This window comes from Bidens hawaiensis, unplaced genomic scaffold, assembly GCF_021521415.1.
Source record: "Bidens hawaiensis isolate Kalapana, Puna unplaced genomic scaffold, B.hawaiensis_p1.1 tig00002236_1, whole genome shotgun sequence".
Lineage (NCBI taxonomy): Eukaryota > Viridiplantae > Streptophyta > Magnoliopsida > Asterales > Asteraceae > Bidens > Bidens hawaiensis.
In genome coordinates, this window is record NW_027491119.1 from 746,357 (window position 1) to 766,573 (window position 20,217).

General features: G+C 39.4%; 2 protein-coding genes and 1 pseudogene across 3 annotated transcripts; 2 read left to right on the forward strand and 1 right to left on the reverse strand.

The window, feature by feature from the left end:
- Positions 1-9,392: 9,392 nt before the first annotated feature.
- On the forward strand, positions 9,393-13,840 carry LOC143612637 (uncharacterized). Of its 2 annotated transcripts, none has more exons than XM_077086575.1 (3): positions 9,393-9,520; positions 10,926-11,094; positions 11,166-13,840. In XM_077086575.1, exons 1-3 carry the CDS (start codon positions 9,407-9,409, stop codon positions 13,745-13,747), a joined length of 2,865 nt encoding a protein of 954 aa, XP_076942690.1. In that variant the 5' UTR covers positions 9,393-9,406; the 3' UTR covers positions 13,748-13,840. The 2 variants fall into 2 exon arrangements, with proteins under 2 accessions (XP_076942690.1, XP_076942696.1); XM_077086581.1 differs by having other exon boundaries at positions 11,187-13,840.
- A 170-nt stretch (positions 13,841-14,010) lies between these two features.
- LOC143612654 (uncharacterized) lies at positions 14,011-15,171 on the reverse strand (annotated as a pseudogene).
- A 2,915-nt stretch (positions 15,172-18,086) lies between these two features.
- On the forward strand, positions 18,087-19,121 carry LOC143610844 (transcription factor DYT1-like). Its single transcript, XM_077085214.1, has 4 exons — positions 18,087-18,293; positions 18,407-18,580; positions 18,718-18,894; positions 18,972-19,121. Exons 1-4 carry the CDS (start codon positions 18,087-18,089, stop codon positions 19,041-19,043), a joined length of 630 nt encoding a protein of 209 aa, XP_076941329.1. The 3' UTR covers positions 19,044-19,121.
- The last annotated feature ends 1,096 nt before the right edge of the window (positions 19,122-20,217 follow it).

The window sequence follows — 20,217 nt, forward strand, 5'->3', positions numbered from 1 at the left end:
CGGACTGGCTTATTTGGGCGGGAGTATTCCCCCTCCCGCCTTTGTGCGGGATTGTTCCCGGCTTTGCTCATTCCTTCAGGTGACAACTGAATTATTGAGAGCTAAGTGCCTTGTGCGTGTAGCCTTGCTGCGCGGGTGGCCTTCCCTGATGGCTTGTATCCGCAGCTGCGGGAACAGGCGGAGTACTTCACCATTGGGAAGCATTTCCTGCGGGAACAGCTTGCGTACTGCGCGTAAGGACGTCACGTCTCTGAGCATGGTGGGTCCTGCGGATCCAGTTGGTTTCTGCGCAGACGTCTCTCTTCATGGTGAGTCCTGCGGGTCCAACTGGGCTCTGCTGGGACCTACCTCTTCAAGTCCCCCCAGTCCAATGTTCTTCTCATGAATGTTTAATAAAGTGAGGTGAACTTTTGGACTTAAGCAAAGGGTTTTGAAAAGGGTTTAGTTTTAAGGTTTTCCATGGGGATTCTTCCCGCGGAAGTCCTTGTCACTTGCAGGAATTCCCGACTTTCCTGCTTGATCTTTGGGTATGATGCGGGTAGGTCTGTAACCTCCTCGCAAGTCAGGAGCGTTGAGTCCCACTTGTGTGGATTCTCCATGAGGTTTTGGTAGTTTTGAACATAGTGATCAATTATGTTAAAACCACCAATTCCATCCTGGAGCTTCAAACAATGTAGTTCTCGACGTTCTCGCTATGCGGGGATGTTATTCCCGTTTCCGCAAGCATTACCCAGAAGATCCTTCTTGGTTTCAATTCCCTGCGGAGCGCTAGGTATGTGAAGGGTTTTGCCTTAACACTGTACCCGCGCTCGTCTTACGGTTACTTTACTTCCAAGGTATTCCTGGCGTCAATTCCCTGCGGGTGCTAAGTATGTGAAGGGTTTTGCCTTAACACTGTACCCGCACCCGTCTTATAGTTACTTGGTTGCCGAGGTATTCTTGGCTTCAATTCCCTGCAGGTGCTAAATATGTGAAGGGTTTTGCCTTAACACTGTACCCGCACCTGTCTTACAGTTACTTGGTTGCCAAGGTAAGGGGTATTTTCCCGCTTACTTTTGAATCTTTTTGAATTTTGAAATTCGAAGAGTTGGTGAAAGGATAAGAACAGTCCAAACCTCTGAAACGTCGTGCGACGGTTTCTTCTGACTGTGTCAGGACGTGCAGGAAGTTATGGTGACGTGACAGTACATGGTCATTCCAGACGCTTTTTCAGACCCGTGGGCGCGATTTTTCGGGCGCGCGGCCTCGAAATTATTGGCACGCGTCCTTTCAACAGCTGTTGCCAGCTTGCTTTTTGCCACGTGTCATAGTTTCATTGCACCTTCGATTTCTCTCTCATCCGCATTAAATTCATCGCATTAATTGCGATTAGTATATAAAGGGGGAGAGGGTCCTTTGTAATCCACACTTTTCACTTTTCTCTTCATCTTCAAAACGATTTCCGGCGAATACTCACCTTCAAAACGATTTCCGGCCAACCTCTGCCTCCTTCCCATCTGCCTGACCTCTTGGATGGATTTCCCTTGGGTTCAGGTGATGGGTTTGGCGGCTATCGGCCTGTTATCGACCCTACAGGTGCGTATGGTTCTTTTGGCCTTTTTTTTTTGTATCATCTTTTCCTAACTGCTTTTTGTTTTTTGCAGTGTCGGATTCCAATGAAGTGTATGTTCCACGATGGAACATCCGCCGATGAACAACCCTTCGCACACCTGTGGAGTGCGTGGAGTGGGATCGTCACGCAGCTCCCAGTGGTGCGTTGGGGGAAGCCATGGCTAGCTACCAGGAGGGTAGGCTAACCAATGAGCTTCGGGTTCTCCTGGCCCGGATGCAGCCGCGCGTCGAGCTGCTTTGTCGTGAAAACGACAAGTTAAAAGCAGCTCGCATTCAAGAAGTAGCTCGGGCGCGGGCTGTCCGGGAGGAGAACGTAAGGCTTACCGCAGTGGCTGCGGAAAAAGGAAGGCCTTCAAGGCCCTCGAGGTTGAAGTTCAGGCCCGGCTCGAGGCCCGTTCCAAGGCTGCCCAAGCTGTCAACGAACAGCTTCGGCTGGCTAAGGAAACTGCAAGGAACGCAACCGAGAGGGCCACCAAGGCTGAAGCTGTTGCTGAGCCTCTACGCGTGGAGAATGAGGAGCTTAAAGCCAAATTAGAGGCTCTCCAGCAGGCTCATGATGCCTTGGCGATGGAAGACGCCAAAAAGCTCAAAGAGATCTTGGACCAGAGGGGGGTGCTTGACCACACTGAGCGGAAGCTAAAGGGCGTCGAAGAGGCTACGGCTAAAGAAGTGTTGCTTGCCAACCTCAACAAAAGTGAAGTCGAACGCGCCCGTAACGAAGCTCAAGCTGCCCTCAGGAGGCTCTGGTTGCCAAGGAATGACTTCTTCGAGAAGCGTTGTCTCAGGTATGTTTAGCTTCATGTCTTCACGCTTTTCTTTGTAAATAGAAAAGGTTTTGATACTTCTATATTTTTTTTGTAGGTTGTGCATCGAGTCTTCAAGGATACGTCTTATAACGATGCTATGAGCGCAACCCTCAACGCTTCTCATGAGGATGGGGAAAAGGCCGGCTTCCTGCTTGGTCTAGGGTTCGTTGAGAAAGGCATCCCGCCTTCCAACTTCCCTTTATTTGATGTGGATACTGAAGCTGTATACGACCAAGCAGTGAAACAGTATGCCGCCTTCCCGCATCCGGTGGTGGAGAAGGTGAACGAAGCTGCTGCTGCTGATGATGGGCTGGCTATCCTTAAAGCTTTCCTTGAACCGCCACGCTCTACTGATGGTGCTGGTCCAAGTGGAAGTGGCCCTGAAGCTTGATCCTGAAGATCCCTTCCCACTGTTAGGATAGGTTTAGCTTGTATAGATTTATATTCTTGTAGGCGGGTAGTTACCCGGCCATTCTTATAATGAATATTATGAAATATAAATCTTTGTGCGGTTAAGACCGCTATTTTCACTGGATTCCTTGCTTTATAAACGTTATATGACTTGCATACTTTAGTTTAAATTAGCAATTTTCCAAGTGTTTAGAATAAGTTAACCTTTGAACGTGGTAGATAATAGGTTGAAGTTTTGCTTCCTCTTTCGTGATTGTGCGGGTAGGACCGTCACTTGCACTTAGTAGGATGGCTAAACTTTACCTACATCTGACCTGCGTGGAGGTTTTCCTCATCTTTTTTGAAATTTCTAAGTGTTTAGGATAAGTTAACCTTTGAACGTGGCAGATAATAGGTTGAAGTTTTGCTTCCTCTTTCGTGATTGTGCGGGTAGGACCGTCACTTGCACTTAGTAGGATGGCTAAACTTTACCTACATCTAACCTGCGTGTAGGTTTTCCTCATCTTTTTGTTAGAAATTCTCTGTTTTGAATAAGTTATCCGTTCGACGCGTGGTTGTCAATAGGTTCGGTTTCCTCTCATGATTTGTGCGGTTAGGACCGGCACTTTCATTTAGTTGACCAAAGTTTACCTATGACTGACCTGCGTGAAGGTTTGCCGTTTTTTGGGTTTATGCGGGTTTTGCCGCCTTCCCTACGCAACGACTTTCCACGTAATTATGCGGTGAAAACCGGCATATCAGTGTTGAATAAATTAACCGTTCGACGCGCGGTTGTTAATAGGTTAGTGTTCAGTTTCCTCTATCATGATTCATGCGGATAGACCGGCACTTTCATTTAGTGGGATGACTGAACTTTACCTTTAACTGACCTGCGTGAAGGTTTGCCGTTTTTTGGGTTTATGCGGGTTTTGCCGCCTTCCCCACGCAACGACCTTCCACGTAATTATGCGGTGAAAACCGTCATATCCGTGTTGAATAAATTAACCGTTCGACGCGCGGTTGTTAATAGTTTAGTGTTCAGTTTCCTCTATCATGATTCATGCGGATAGACCGGCACTTTCATTTAGTGGGATGACTGAACTTTACCTTTAACTGACCTGCGTGAAGGTTTGCCGTTTTTTGGGTTTATGCGGGTTTTGCCGCCTTCCCCACCCAACGAATTTCACACTTATGTATGCGGTGAAAACCGGCATCAGTGTTGAAAGTTCATAAAAGTATAAATGTAAAATCATCAGCGTCGATGTTCTAAGGAGAATCATTTCCATTAGAAGTGGCTCTGGGCCTTTTCTTTACAAATTTGGAATTGATCTACATGCAAACTGTGTAATTGAGCTCCCTTCCATGTTGTTGGGATGGGAGTGCCATCGAGCCGATATGCACCTGGTTCGGGATCTCGTTGTTTACGCAGTATGTAGTCTCCAACATTGAAGCTGTAATTTTATTCGTGTTTTCCCCAACTGGGGTTCTACACGCATCAGCCTGCTCAGCGTTCATTGTGCCACGAGGTGCGCGAGCGTCCCATCTCTGACAAATGCTTCGACCATGTCCTTAACATCTGTGCATTCTTCAGTGTTGTGGCCTTTTGTCCTTTGAAAGTCACAGTATTTGCTCCGATCAGCATTGTGACGATGTCGGATTATTGGAGCCTTTGGCCATGGGAGCTCCTCAGTGGCGAATATCTCGGTGACGCTTTTGGTGAGTGGCGTCCATCTAGAGTTCTGGTTCGACTGTACGTTATCCCTTCCGCCTAACCGATGTTGCAAGCCGGATGAGGTGTCAAAGTTTACCCTTGACTGCCAAATGCCTAGCTTCCGCTTTTTGTTTAATCGGGCGGTAAGGACGTTGTCTTCTCTTGTTTTCAGGGTGTAGAGGTTTGTGCTCTGGGGGAGATCTCTACCCAATTGCTTCTCCGTTTCCGCAAAGCGTTTAGCTGCTGTCATGATGGCATCCCATGTGGATGGCATGCCATCTTTACCCGTTAAGGTGCGGATGAGCTCTGGGTCGTTCGCGCCCTGGATAAAGGCAGCGCGAACAAGATCTTCGCTGATATTACCCAGACTTAGCTTCTTTGAGTTGAAGCGAGTGATGAAGTCTGGCAAAGATTCATCTTTTTCTCGAATGCACTTGAGGATTGTCCATTGCTCCTCGGTATACTTTCTTTGTTGGCTGAAGTGTTGGCTAAACTTCTGCTGGAAGTCTTCCCAATCGTAGATGTGGTGGGCCGGTAGACGATCGAACCACGCTCTAGCTGCCCCAACAAGCGTCATTTGGAACATGTAACACCACGTAGGTTCCGTCCAACTACTGACGGTTGCCCCCGCTATGAACCTGTTCAAATGATCATCTGGATCAGATATACCATCGTAAGTGCCGATGTTGGACATCTGTTTGGCACTTTTCGGGACGATTGCTTCCGCAATGTCCCTTGCAAATTTGGACGTTCCCGCCTTTGCAGCAGCTGGTGTAAATGTTTTGGAGAAGTCACGTGGGTTTCCACCTGCGTTTTTTGGTTTGAAGGTTTCTCCAAAACGCCTTCTCGGTTGGGAGTCCGTTTCCTTACGCTTCCCTTTCGCCATATGACGAGGGTTTGCGTCAGTATCGGATTCCTCCGAATCATTGTCCCAGTACTCTCCGAATTCCTCAGGCTGTTGGAGTGAACGTAAGCGTTCATCCAACTCGGCTTGGAATTCTTTTTGACGTGCTTCCGCCCACGCTTTAACTTCATCGAGTGTTTGGCGGGGGAGCCTCGTTCGTTGTCTCTCTAACTGGGTATCGGTGAATCCCAGTGAGCGATTATTTACTGCACTTGCCCCAGCTTGGGTAACTGGGGTAGTGTTCGTAAAATTTACTGCACTTGCCCCGGCTTGGGTAACCGGGGTAGTGTTCGTAAAAACTGTGTAGTCGCCGGTATTCCCCCCAGTAGCTGGGGTTGTGGTTACCGGAGTTTCTTTAACCATCTTTCCAGAAGTTTGAAAAAACTGAAAAGAAATGAAGTTTGGGGGTTAGATAGATGTTTCCCACGAGGGGTTAGACCCGGCAAAGATGGTTCTTCTGATAACCTGCAAAACAGACACCGTGAGCTCGTCACTGAGAAGGGGGGGGGGTTCCTCCTTGTGACCACCCTCCGGCGTGAGAATCAGACTAGATTGCTCTTGAATATAAATGTATATTAAGAGATTGCTAGAGCAGATATCAGGTATAATATGTAATACGAGATAGTATATGATGATAAGATGATAAGATGATAAGATCATACCATTTGGGGTATTTATAGCCGAAGGTAGGTTTCCAAGAAGGTGTAGCCGGCTGAATAGTATTCCTGTTCTACCAACTGTGACCTACGCACGTGCCATGCTGGTAGTTGGTGGGTAGGCAGCGGCTGACAGTGACCAGGCCTGCTGTGTACGATTCCTTTTCCACCAACTGCCGGCTATGCACGTGGTATGACAGGAGTTGGTGAGTAGGCAGCGGCTAATAGTGACATACAGTACAAGAGCATGCTGCTCGCCATACTGTTGTCAATGAGCTGTCGTATCTTTGGTCAGATCTTTTGCCCATACCTCGTCAGGTACAGTACAGAAGATCTTCCCGTATCGTACGGACTGGCTTATTTGGGCGGGAGTATTCCCCCTCCCGCCTTTGTGCGGGATTGTTCCCGGCTTTGCTCATTCCTTCAGGTGACAACTGAATTATTGAGAGCTAAGTGCCTTGTGCGTGTAGCCTTGCTGCGCGGGTGGCCTTCCCTGATGGCTTGTATCCGCAGCTGCGGGAACAGGCGGAGTACTTCACCATTGGGAGGCATTTCCTGCGGGAACAGCTTGCGTACTGCGCGTAAGGACGTCACGTCTCTGAGCATGGTGGGTCCTGCGGATCCAGTTGGTTTCTGCGCAGACGTCTCTCTTCAGGGTGAGTCCTGCGGGTCCAACTGCGCTCTGCTGGGACCTACCTCTTCAGTTAGAGATGATAATTTTGACTTATTAATTATCAAATTGTTTGATTGGATTTATATTTATTTCTTGTGAATTAAACTGATAAGTTTTAAACTTAATTAAAATGTAAAAGTACCCTAATTACACATTACATGTTAAATTTGATATTAATTGTTATACTATATTAATAATAATTGCTTAACTATGTTTCCATATCTTTTTTCAAAGGGCACATCATCAATTTAAACGTGTCTAACCAAATTTACTCTTAACTCTCGCCAACCATCATCGTCTCAGGGTAACTCCACCAGCCACAACCCAACATTTCATCGATCACCATTAAACGCAAAAGATAAAGAAAACAAAACCGGCCAAATTGAAAAAAAAAAAGAAAAAAAGAAGAAGAAAAATCCTATATCAAAACTAAGACCTTTGCTACTGAAATTATTTTTTTCTTTTAAGTTCCAATATTAGTGCAAGGTGACATCAGTAACCTCTCACCAATCCCATGCATGCATTTGGTTTTGGTTTAATATGCATGTGCATTATTTGTATGATCTCGATGACTCAATGGCTAATGGGTGGACCCCACATCTCCTTTATTTCATTTTTGGTATCGGCACTTTAATCTTTTCTAGAATGAGTTTATGTTAAACGTTTTGTGCTAGTCATGCATGCATTTATCTATTTGAGAGGTCATGTACTCATACTTTCATTCATTTAAGTTGTCATGTTTTTAACTTAAAATGCAAATTGAGGATCAAAAGGTATGATATAGGTTCGGGTTGGAAACTGAAATGATTTGCAGGAGATTTGTGTCAGTAGATAGCAGAGACGTCTTACAAAAGTACATAATATTCGTAGGAAAGATAAATAGGCGATGGAAGAGTTGACCACATGTGTTAGTAAGAAAAGAATGTATAGATAAGTAAAGAGACCGATATGCTTCATGTAAAAACTTATGGATTAGACAAGAGTTTTTGCGATTGCTCTAATACTTGAAATAAAACTATTAAAACTTAATTCTATGATTAAGATCTTTGAGAAACACCATGACTCATAACAACTTTAACTTGGATTCATTGTTTATATATTTAGTAAGTTTATAAATTTGTGAATTGATAACTTTAAATCAAATTTCCGTGTATATATGAAATAGTGATCAAATAAAAAAAGATTGTTTATGTATGAGTTAAAGTTATAATAATAATAATAATAATAAGATACATAAAACAATACTAGTTTATGTTTTTCATTCTATATATACACACACGTGTTGGTGTCTTATGTATAATATTATTGTTTTATGGAGTTTGTTGATCAACCTTATCTAGTTATCTACCATGAGTTTTTAATGAGAGATGAAAGAGATTCACTTATAGTGAGTGCCCTACTTTGCACTTAGTTTATTCACTCACGCATCTTGAAGAAGACTTGTTCTACTTGTGAACTTTGAAGTGTATACAATTATTGAGTCACATTATTAGACACTACTATTATTAGCATCTAGATTGTTTCATCTATATTATTATCTTGTTGTTTTCTGTTATTAATAGCTATAAAATAATAGTAATATTGTTACTACAACTAAACCTTTGTCTTCGATAAAATGAAATTAAAAAAAAAAGAAAAGAAAATCAAGTCTTACCGAAACCAAAATTTCATGTTTATCGACAAAATGGAATCTGAAGGGGTAAATCCGAAATACCAGGAATATTCTCGTCCTAGACTCTTAAGACAAATGCTACTCGAGTTGGGCAATTTAGTCAACTAGATAAGATGAACATCGAGGCATGAAGGGACAAGACACATAACGCGAAACTCATAGAATCTGAAGAAGAGCAACAAGGCAGGTATTGCATTTAACGAGATAAGATTAACTCCTTTGCCATCTGCTTCTCTAACTTCTCTAACAGTCCAGATAATCCCAGACTTACATCATATTATTATTAACCAGACGCTTATCCCACACCTGATGGGGTGCGTACAAAGAAAACACACATCCTCAACGACGAGAATAGCGAGTTTAATTCTTATTGTTACAATAACACGCATCTAATAAAAAAACTAAGTACAAAAAGCATCTATACTAGAGGTGCACAAAAAACCTGAATCCGGAACTGGATCCGAAAAAACCGGAACCATAACCCGGGTATTTAATACCTGAACCTGTACACGACCCTACTCATATGGTACAAATAGAGTATGCATTTCAGTACCAAAACCCGTACCTGGAAGCACACTCGATTTATATCCGGTAATACCCGAAAATCAAAACCAGTTCCATACCCGAAACTGATTTTTTTTAATACTCGAAACCAGGTTTTTCAAATACCTGATATATACTCTAAAAATACCTGAAAAATACTCCAAAAAAGTACAGCCCCTTAAAAAACCCGAAAATAGGAAATTCAAATACCCAGTTTTAGTATACCTGCTCAATTCATGACCCGAACCTGTACATAGGGTATGACCCATTACCGGGTATTAGAAAAACCCAATTTGTACACCTCTCTCTATGTATATCCAAGAAACTTGGGCCGGTCAAGTGTTAATAAAATGGGCTTCATCCCCAATGGAAAACACAGAGTCCAATTTATAACACCAAATTCATCATCACCGACGACTTCTTCAATCGGTAAAGAAAAGATGTTGGAGAAGATCGGATTGCCTCCGAAGCCATCGCTAAGAGGAAACAATTGGGTGATCGACGCCACTCATTGCCAAGGATGCTCCTCCCAGTTCACCTTCATCAATCGCAAGGTTCAATACTTCAGTTTCATTACGATCTGAGTTTAAACTCCAATTAATATATGATGTATAGTTATAACTAAACTCCAATTGTTGAATTACAAGGATTTTATCATAATTGTTAACAGCAAAAGCTAAACCTATACAACTAAGTAGTAGACATATATATAGGGTTTTTCATCAAATACAAATTAAATTAACGTGCTAACTGTGCGAATCAAGTCGTGCAATTATATATACATAGTTATAGTTTAGTGTAATTACACTGCAGTGTAATTACATAATTACACAACTTGTATGTATAATTACGCCACTTGATTCGCACAGTTGGCACGTTAATTTAATTTGTATTTGATGAAAAACCCATATATATATATACATATGTCTACTACTTAGTTCTATAGGTTTAGCTTTTGCTGTTAACAATTATGATCAGTTGTAGAGGTGCAAATCGTACCCGCTTAACCGAAACCGGTTCGGAATTTAAATAGTTTAAGGTTTGTTTCAATCTATGCCCGTGGTAAAATATCAGTACCGATGGTATCGGCGATATGGACCGATATTTGACTGATAAATCACCGATATTCCTGTTTAAGTTTTAATTATCAATTTTTAATGTTCAATGTTAGTGTTAAGTCTTAATCAGTTCCTACTTGCTACGATTGTTAGTAAGTTGCAAAAGGTTAATTTGTTAATGGTAGGAGAGTGGCTGAATTATTAGTGTTAAATTGCTATATCTATGAATTTTACATGATGTTAGATTACCGATATCTCAAATATCGGTCCTTGTCCGATATCTGATATTTTTCCGCATTAACTGCTTAGGTTTCAATGGGTTATTACCAGTTTTAATAACTGAACCAGTTACATAGGTTAGCGATAACCGATATCTCAAATATCGGTCCTTGATCGATATCCGATATTTTCCACATTAACTGCTTAGGTTTTAATCGGTTATTACCAGTTTTAATAACTGAACCGGTTACATAGGTTAAGGATTTTCAACTCGAAAACTGGCTATGAACCGTATTCTATCTGGTTTTTAGTGGAAAATTGGCTTTAACCTGTTGGAAGGTCTTAAGATCTATGACAGCCACTTAGTTCTCTAGGTTTAACTTTTAACTGTTAAGTGTTAACATCTATGATCATTAGTATTAGCTAAGACTCAGATTCTATTTTATTAAACACATTTGTTTTCATTAACAGACATGTAACTGCTTTCAATTGGTTTTATACTGTGATCAATTTGGAAATTGTAGACTCTCCTTACAAAGTCAAACAAAATACTAGTTTATTTTGTTTACTTTATTATCTGCTAAAAGAATATGTTAATTTATAAGAGTAATGTGTATGTATTGTGTCGGATTGCTTGTTTTTTCTTCTGATAATTTGTATATGTGTGCGTGTGGATTTGCAGCATCATTGCAGAAGATGCGGGGGCTTGTTCTGTGGAAGCTGTACTCAGCAAAGAATGTACTTAAGAGGACAAGGTGAATCGCCCGTTCGTATTTGTGAACCATGTAAAACGTTAGAAGAAGCAGCTCGCTTTGAAATGCGGTATGGTCACAAGAATAAATCTAGAAAAGGTAAAGTTTAATGCTTACATGGATTCTGTTTGGCTTCTTAAAACTTTATACACTTCATTGTTGAAAAATAGTATGTGCTGCTTCATTTGCAGGGGCTTCAAAACTTCCATCTGATAACGAGGATGATGTCAGTGTTAATGGATCTGTTTCATCAGATATGGAGCCAGTTCTAGGTATGCAAAGGGCTACAAGTGCATCAGCTTCCAACAGTGATATGGAGATTGAACTCGAGTCAACTACTCCCGAAGAACTGAGACAACGGGCCATAGAGGAAAAGAATAAGTATAAAGTTTTAAAAGCTGAAAAAAAGCCTGAAGAAGCCTTGAAAGCTTTCAAAAGAGGAAAAGAACTTGAAAGACAAGCTGCAGCTTTAGAAATCGAATTGAGAAAAAACCGCAAGAAAGCTCTTTCATCCACCAGTTCAAATGAGAACTCTAAAATTGCAGATGTGAAAAAACCGAAAGACAAAGATGATCTTGTTAATGAACTCAGAGAACTTGGATGGTCGGACCTTGATCTTAATGATGCTGATAAAAAGCCCGTGAGCATGACTTTGGAGGGCGAATTATCAACCCTACTTAAAGAAGTTTCCCAAAAGACTAATAAACCTGAAAAGGGTATTGTTGGTACTGACCGATCTGAAGTCATTGCTATTAAAAAAAATGCACTCGTTCTCAAACGTGAAGGGAAGCTAACTGAAGCTAAAGAAGAATTAAAGAGAGCTAAAATACTTGAAAAGCAAATTGAAGAACGCGAATTATTAGGTGGTGATGAAGATTCAGATGATGAATTCACATCATTGATTCGTAGCATGGATATCGATAAACAAGATATTTTATCGTACGGAAATGATCGGAATCCTAACTTTGACTTTGACCATCTTCTTCGCATGGATGATGGGCCCCACCTTGATGGTAACTTTGATGTGACTGAAGAAGATATGGACGACCCTGAAATGTCGGCTGCTTTGCAGTCATTAGGGTGGACTGAAGATCATGATGTTGTTGATAAAGAGTCACGTATAAGTGAAATACAGTCTTTAAAACGAGAAGCACTGGATAAAAAACGAGCTGGTAATACCGCAGAGGCACTCGCATTGCTAAGGAAGGCGAAACTGCTTGAAGCCGATGCTAGTGGGACTCACGGCACTTCATTAAATGATGACGTGCCACTTTCAAAACCGAAACTTGATTTGGACCCTAAATTGGCATCAAAAAGCAAGTTAGAAATTCAAAGAGAGCTTCTTGCTTTGAAGAAGAAAGCACTTGCCTTAAGGCGGGAAGGTAAAGTGGATGAGGCGGATCAAGAATTAGCAAAAGGTAAAGCTCTTGAGCAGCGGCTTGAGGAATTGGAAAATGGTCCGAAAGTCAACACGACTAAAGTCAAACCTGCAAGCATGAAGCAAGTTGACTTTTCTGCACCAATAATGGATGTTGTTGAAGATCAAGGAGACGATGTAACAGACACGGATATGAGCGATCCATCATATCTTGCACTTCTTGAGAATTTAGGTTGGCAAGATGACATGGCAGCAGTGGCTGAACCTCCAAAACAACAAAAGGTGGCACCAAAGAAAAGTAAAGCCGAGATCCAAAGGGAACTTTTAGCCCTAAAAAGAAAGTCCCTTGCTTTGAGACGCCAAGGTAATCTTGATGAAGCCGAAGAAGTTTTAAAAGCTACAAAAGATTTAGAAGCCCAGTTGGCAGAATTTGAAACACCAAGTCAAGAAACAAATTTGACCAGCATTTCACCTGAAAAAACAGTTAGTGAGGTTTTAGTACTTGAAAAACCTCGAACGGAAATAATGGAAGAGTCTTTTGGATCAAAGAGTACTGTTGGTGATGCTTTTGTACAAGAAAAACCTCAAATGGGAATCAAGGAAGAATCTATCGTGTCAAAGAGTACGGTTGTGATAACCGAGTCAAACTCCGTCCAACAGCAAATCTTGGCTCACAAAAGAAAAGCTCTCAGCTTGAAAAGAGAAGGGAAGTTAGCAGAAGCCAAGGAGGAATTAAAGCAGGCTAAGCTTCTAGAAAAAGAGAGTACGGATGTGCATGATAAATCCCCGGACTTGCATACAGAAGATAAAACCCCGGGCCCGAGCACTAGTAAAGCGGCAAAGAAGGAAGAAATCGATGATTCTCCACCACCTAAACTATCATCTCGTGAACGTTTTAAGCTGCAGCAAGAATCTTTAAGCCACAAGAGGCAAGCACTGAAGTTGAGAAGAGAAGGCCGGCACGATGAAGCGGATGCAGAGTTTGAACTGGCCAAGAATCTTGAAAGTCAACTAGAAACCGCCAACGAGTTGACCAAACCGACAGAAGCCGTTGATGATGTCAGTGTTGAGGCTCTTCTCGATCCTCAACTTCTGTCTGCTCTTAGAGAGATAGGAATAGAAGGCGGTGTTGCTCAGTCTTCACCTGAGAAGACCGAGCCGGTTAAGACTAGACCTGTGGTCAACAAGGTTCAAACTGAGCTGGTCAAAGCTAAGCCCGTGGTAAACAAGAGTGAGACCACAGAGCTGGAAGAACAGATCAAGGCCGAGAAGGTTAAGGCTGTACAGTTGAAACGATCAGGAAAGCAAGGTGAGGCTTTGGATGCTCTTAGACGGGCTAAACTGCTTGAAAAGAAGCTAAATTCTTTAGCTTAAAATTGATCATGTCTGTATTTTATTCTCGAAAACAATATATTTGTGTACCGAGACGCCATTTTTATATAAAAAATGGACTTATTGTTCTTCATCTTTCGGATTTGCACTCAATATATGCATTGCAAAATAATCAAAAAGAAGTAAATAAGCTCAAAGATATAGCATTCTTTTGGCAACCCAAATACAGTTCAATTTTTATGAAAACAGTAACAACAAAAGCATCACTGATAAGAAACCCTAACAGTAAACCAAACTAAAACAGTAAAGACCGAAAAGATCACCATAATCTCGAAAGCATCTGCAACAAACACGAACCAAAGTTCACACATTACTCGTTGATGGTCAGATTGTAGCGTCTAAACTTATTTGAGCTTCCAATCTCCACAAGTTCCTTAGCTTCTTCGGTCCTCGACTCCTTAACCAACCCATCAACCACAAGCTGCAAAACATTAATATCCAGAAGACACTTCCGTTCAAAAGCCCGTTTGAAAAGCTCAACCGCCCAATCAAAATCCGACACTTTACACGCGAATGAAATCGTCGCAAATGTCGTTTTGTTAGGAACAGAATCACTTTCCACCAGTTTAGCATACCACTTCTTCGCTTCCTGCAAATTCCCATCGTTGCAGAAACCGTTGATGATCGCATTGTGACTAAACACATCCGGTTTAATGTTCTTAGAACATAACTCGTTAAACAGCTCAACCGCTTCGTCCACTTTCTTCTCCGAAACCAATCCGACCAGCCTCGCGTTATAACTTCTAACATCCGGCGAAACACCAGCATCCATCATCTTAGCCCAAAACTTCTCCCCATCAACAAACCTCCCATTGCCATAAAACCCATTAAGCAAAGTATTAAACGTAATCAAATCCGGCTGCAACCCCTTCTCCCCAATCTCCTCAAACACCAAACCCGCAGCCTCAAACGCACCCGTCTCACACAACGCCTTAATCACCGTATTATACGACACAACATCCGGCACCACATTTATCTTCCCAGGCAACGTTTTAAAAATCCCATCCACCTTATCAAACTTCTTGGCATTCACACACGCTCCCAACACCGCATTAAACGACATAACAGTTTGCTCACACTTTCTCTCAGGCATTTCGTCGAACATGTTGTAGGCATGATCAAACATGGATGCTTTTCCATACAAAGTAATCAATCTTGCTGCAAACCCTTCATGGGTTATATCCGGGTACTGCTTCTGGTCCTCCAGAATCTCTTCCACCCATTTGTACTTCTTGGCGGAGGCTAAACGGCGGACTGTGTCGTTGTTTACGGAACAAGTGGGAGTTTGAAAAGTGTTTGAATTTGTGAACCACCCGCTTGAGATTACGTTCTTGGTAGAGATCATCGTAGATGGATTTGGAGACTGATGTGGAGAAGCTGCGGATGGTGCGAGTAATGGTGGACATTTTGCAGGGTTTTAGTTTAGAATTGAGATGTTAAAATGAGCCGCTTGTTAAAGAGGGGTTTAAGAATTAAGACCGGGTTGGAGTTTTTCACGAGCCGAACCGAATCAGGTAAGGCGACGAGGGTTGTAAACGAGCCAAGTTGCTCGCGAGCTACTCGAGATTGGCTTGTTAAAAAGCTCAAATGAGCCGGAGTCTGAGCTCGAGCCTAAAAATAAGCTCGTTAATATATATAATATTATGAAAAATAAAAAATAAAAATAATTATAATTATATAAAAAATAATTGATAAATGGTAAACGAGTCAAGCTCAGGCTTTGAAAATAGAGCTCAACACGAGTCAAGTTCGAGGTCTGTGTAAGTTAAACGAGCTGATCTCGAGCCTAGCCGAGCTTGGGCTCAGCTCATTTGGTCGTGCTTAAACCCAAAAAACAACTGAACATGCATTTTTTGATCAAATGTCAAACGAGTTTCCGAGCATTACTTGTTACTTCCTTTACTTTAAAATTTTCTATAAGAAACGGGTTTGAATATTTGTAGTAGCTTACGGATTTTTATAAGAAAGAAGTATAGAAAAATGAGACGAAAACTAACGAGCATTGTTTTAGTGAGTGTCGAGCGTTATGCGGTTAAGACGGCACTAAATTTGAGATGAGAAGAGGGCGAGTTTAAGATTAATTTTGACAATTATTATGATTGTGCTTGGCTTGTTTACAAACCGAATCGAACCGACATGCCAATTTACAAACTGATCCAAAATTATATGGGCATTTTCTAAGCATTTTTCAATCTAGCAAGTTTCGGAGCATTACTTGTTACTTTTTTACTTCAAAATTTTTTATAAGAAGCATGTTTGAAGTTGAATATATTATGTACTTGAAAACAAAGTAGTAGTTTTTAAACAAACTTGTAATAGCTTGTGAATTTTTATATAAAAGAAGTTTTAAAAACTAAGCCGAAAACTAACGAGCATTTTTTTTACGAGTGTCGAGCGTCATGCAGTTTTGACGGCCCTAAATCTAAGATGAGAAGAGGGTGGTTTTGAGATTGATTTTGACAATTATACTCTTATGTATATAGGGTATTCAACTACTCAACCTAGTTCACATGTTACTCAAAGGTATTCACATTTGTGAACTTATGCGATTAGATTGGGTTCTTGTTACTCGAAATCTGATCTTAAATTCATCAAAAAACGACTTAAAATACATGTATTTAAGTATACTTCTAACATATTGTTAGTAATTTTATGTTGATAACAAGTCCAAGCTACTTAAATTACCGTCCTTGATAATTGTATGTATATATACTTCTTAATTCTGAATGATGTGGAAACTATTAGTTTTTTCTAGTATTTTAATACCATAAGATATTGAAATGCATATCAGATTTGAAGCTGTAAACGAGTTAAACTACTCATAAACTATTCAGAATCAACTTGCTAAAAGCATAAATTAAAGCAAAGTTAAAGGGTTTGTGCTCAAGGTCAAGACTAAGTTTTACATATAGAATTTGCCAATACTAATAAGTATAAAAGAGGCCATTATTTATTAAAAAAATGTTTAATATATTAAATATATTTACCTTACTATTGTTATTATTATATAAGATTAAAATAAAATAGCTAAAATACAAAAACTACAAGTATAATAAAAATAATAAACAACTAATTAATCTATAAATAAGAAATTAGTCAAATTTAAAAAACTACCCACAAGCCGAATTTATATTTAAACATGACAAAAATTATTATACATGTAGATTTATCAAATAATCATGAGTAACATGATATGTAACATATCTAACCCATTTATTTGACCACAACTTAATTTCTCTATTGAAAAAAAAAACTAATCATACATCAAGTTAAATATAGAATTAATATATTTTTTTTCCTTCTTCCATCAACAGTTTCTCGGTCATAACTAGTGTACTTGAGCAATCAAACAAATGCCTTTGTGAAATGGTAGTACACACCAATCTAACAACCAATAAGAAATAAGACACAAAACTGATTTGTTTGACATCCATAACAAAATATTTATACGAACACAATAGAGCATATTTCCTGGCCATATAGTATTTTATTATTTGAATATTAAAAACATGTTAATTAAAATTGTATGGGCAAATAACTATTTCTTTATTGATAAATATGTGAGATTAGAGTTCTCAAATTCAAATCCAACTTTCACTAGTATTAGGGGCATAAACAAGTCAAGTGAAGTTTGAGCTCATTTAAACTCGAGTTTAGCTAGTTAAGTTTAACGGTGCTCCAACACAGTTTGTTTGAGTTCTGTACCTAAAACTCAAGATTAATTTATGAGAAAATTATTAAACTCGAAATCGATTTCTTTGTTATTTAATTACTAATTATTTTATTGTGTGTGTGTATGTACATTATTTTGTTACTTTATCATAATTTTTATATACATGTAGTTATTATTATTTTGTAGTATATATTATTATTAAATATATTGTAGCTAGGGCTCGCGCCCATTTATTAAACGAGTCTATTTTCAGGCTCAAACTCGTTTATGCTTGTCTCGGTTCAAACTTTTAAATAGCCCATCTCGAATATATCTCTCAGAATTAATTTGTGTTATACCAGCTTACATTGACTAACAGAATATGTTACAATAAATTTTTTTAATAACTCTCACAGTTATTATATTTTTTTCTTATCAATATTTACCACTCACTTGTTAGTTATGATGGCAAGATTTGAGCTCCCCAACATCCCACAATATTTTGACCAATAACAAGAAGATTCCCATGCCAATGTTACTCTTGTGAGTTTCTGTTAACAAATTTTTCATCAAATTCTTGCATAACCTCCTTATAAAAATGCAACCTTAGACACCAATTCATTTCTCACATCTCAAACTTAAAAAAAAATGTTCTTCACAAATTCCACCATGGAGTTTTCTAATCTTTTTGATGATTTATCATCTGTGGTGGAAGAAACCGACAGCGGTCTCGAGAGTGTTTGCAAACACAGGAGGCATAGTTATGATGAAAATGATGATGACAATGGTCATGATGGAAAATTCAAGTCCAAGAACCTCAAAGCCGAAAGGAAGAGGCGCGAAAAGCTCAAATCCAGGATGCTCGAATTACGATCTGTTGTTCCCAAGATAACAAACGCAATGATTTAGAACATTAATCTTTACTTTTGTTTGTGTAAATATTGTTGTATATGTTTTTTGGAGTAGGTTTAAAAGTTTTTTTTTTCCAGATGAACAAAGAAACAATTATAACCGATGCGATCGACTACATCCATGAGCTAAAAGTTTCTGTCACAAATCTAAGTAATGGGCTTCTTGAAATGGAAGCACAAATGGCAAAGGAACCATCTTTTGATAGTATCCAAATTCATCCTGTGGAAAACATGAAAAAATGGGCAATAGAGGTTAGAGTTCAAATTAAAATAATAAGTCACGGGTTGTAATTTTTCCGTCAACACCATTGTTGACGGAAATATTCTACCACTGATTCATTTTATGTTTTCTAAGCATAATAAATGACTAAAGCTTTTTTTTTATCTAGTCGGAAGTAACTGTGACTCGTATTGACGAGAATAAGTTGTGGATGAAGATAGTTTTCGAGAAGAAAATTGGAGGGTTTACAAAACTAATCGAGGCATTGAATTTTCTCGGGATTGAACTTATTGATACAAATGTTATCACCACAAAAGGGGCCGTTCTTGTTACGTCATGCATCGAGGTACATCTTTTGTCGAATACCTTTACAAATTATAAAGATTAGTTAATGATATGGAATATATGTATGTATTTTTACAGGGGAGTCATGGTAAGATGCTTGTTGCTAAGCAGATTCAAGAAGTACTAGTTGATGTTATTAATATGATATAGGCCACATGACATTAGTCATGTTATATATGTAATAGTAATTAGTAGTCATGTTATCTTTTAAGTATTTTATGGATGATATATATGATATATTATATTTCAAATTTTACTTTTAACCTTTTGGTAGGGTGGTTTTAAGTTTTTAACCTTTTAACCTTGTACCTTTTACCCTACTTAGTCTGGGGTACATATTTTTTAACCAAGAAGTCACTCCTGGTAGAGGGTGAAAAGTGAAAACTTAATTTATAAAACAATTGCAAGAAAATACCTTTTTGTGATAGATTTATTGGGTGGACATCCACTTATATATAAAATTTGATCAACAATTTGTTTTTTGAAAAATCCAAATTTGACAAGTATTGTTGGTTTTTGAGAAAAGAAACTTGGCAGTCTAAAATTATAATTAAATGACTAAATAAATAGGTAATTATTGGCATCTATAATTCACATATTTTAACAATAAGAACAAAATCAACCCAAATAACTAAACTTTGAATATTTTCACCAAATTAAAAGCATTGGCTCTAGAATAAGATTTTTATGCCAAATGTCGGGCAAACCGCCTATGACGTTTGTTACGACGAGCAATTTATTGCGTCATTTTTGTCCATAACTTACGAGTACTATATAACTTCAAATGAATCAAAAGTTATATCCGTTAGATTATTTTCTAGCACTAGTTGATTCAAATACAGGTTTATCAATTTTGAGTCGAGTTATTCAAAAAATTAAAATTAAATAAAACAAAAATAATCACTAAAATAACACCATTCTAAATACAGCCTCCCCATGTTAAATTTCTCCAACACAAATTTCCTTGGAAGCCTTCACAGCTCATTTTCAACAGTCAAAACTAAAAGACACTTCACAAGTCTTACCACCAAACTTAATAAATGGGCACACCCTAAAAGACCCTTGTCTTGTGGGTATATATATTAATGACACATTATATTACATCTGAATCTACATTCAAATATTCCATATATGTGATATGGCTAGTGTAGGGGTATGGTACTAAACCCGGTTTTACGATCCTAAATTTATTATGTTTGGCTTATTTTATTATATGGACTAATACAATGTTATTGGGCTGAGGGGGTTTTGTGGAGGTAACCCTAACTGGGCTAGGCCCATTAGGGTACCATGATGGTGGCCATGAGACTCTCTATATAAGGGG

Coding starts and splice junctions, on each gene's coding strand:
- LOC143612637 (XM_077086575.1), top strand. CDS start 9,407: ATGTTGGAGAAGATCGGATTGCCTCCGAAGCCATCGCTAAGAGGAAAC. Junction 9,521..10,925: donor TCACCTTCATCAATCGCAAG/GTTCAATACTTC, acceptor GTGGATTTGCAG/CATCATTGCAGAAGATGCGG. Junction 11,095..11,165: donor CAAGAATAAATCTAGAAAAG/GTAAAGTTTAAT, acceptor GTTGAAAAATAG/TATGTGCTGCTTCATTTGCA.
- LOC143610844 (XM_077085214.1), top strand. CDS start 18,087: ATGGAGTTTTCTAATCTTTTTGATGATTTATCATCTGTGGTGGAAGAA. Junction 18,581..18,717: donor TGAAAAAATGGGCAATAGAG/GTTAGAGTTCAA, acceptor TTTTTTATCTAG/TCGGAAGTAACTGTGACTCG. Junction 18,895..18,971: donor TTGTTACGTCATGCATCGAG/GTACATCTTTTG, acceptor GTATTTTTACAG/GGGAGTCATGGTAAGATGCT.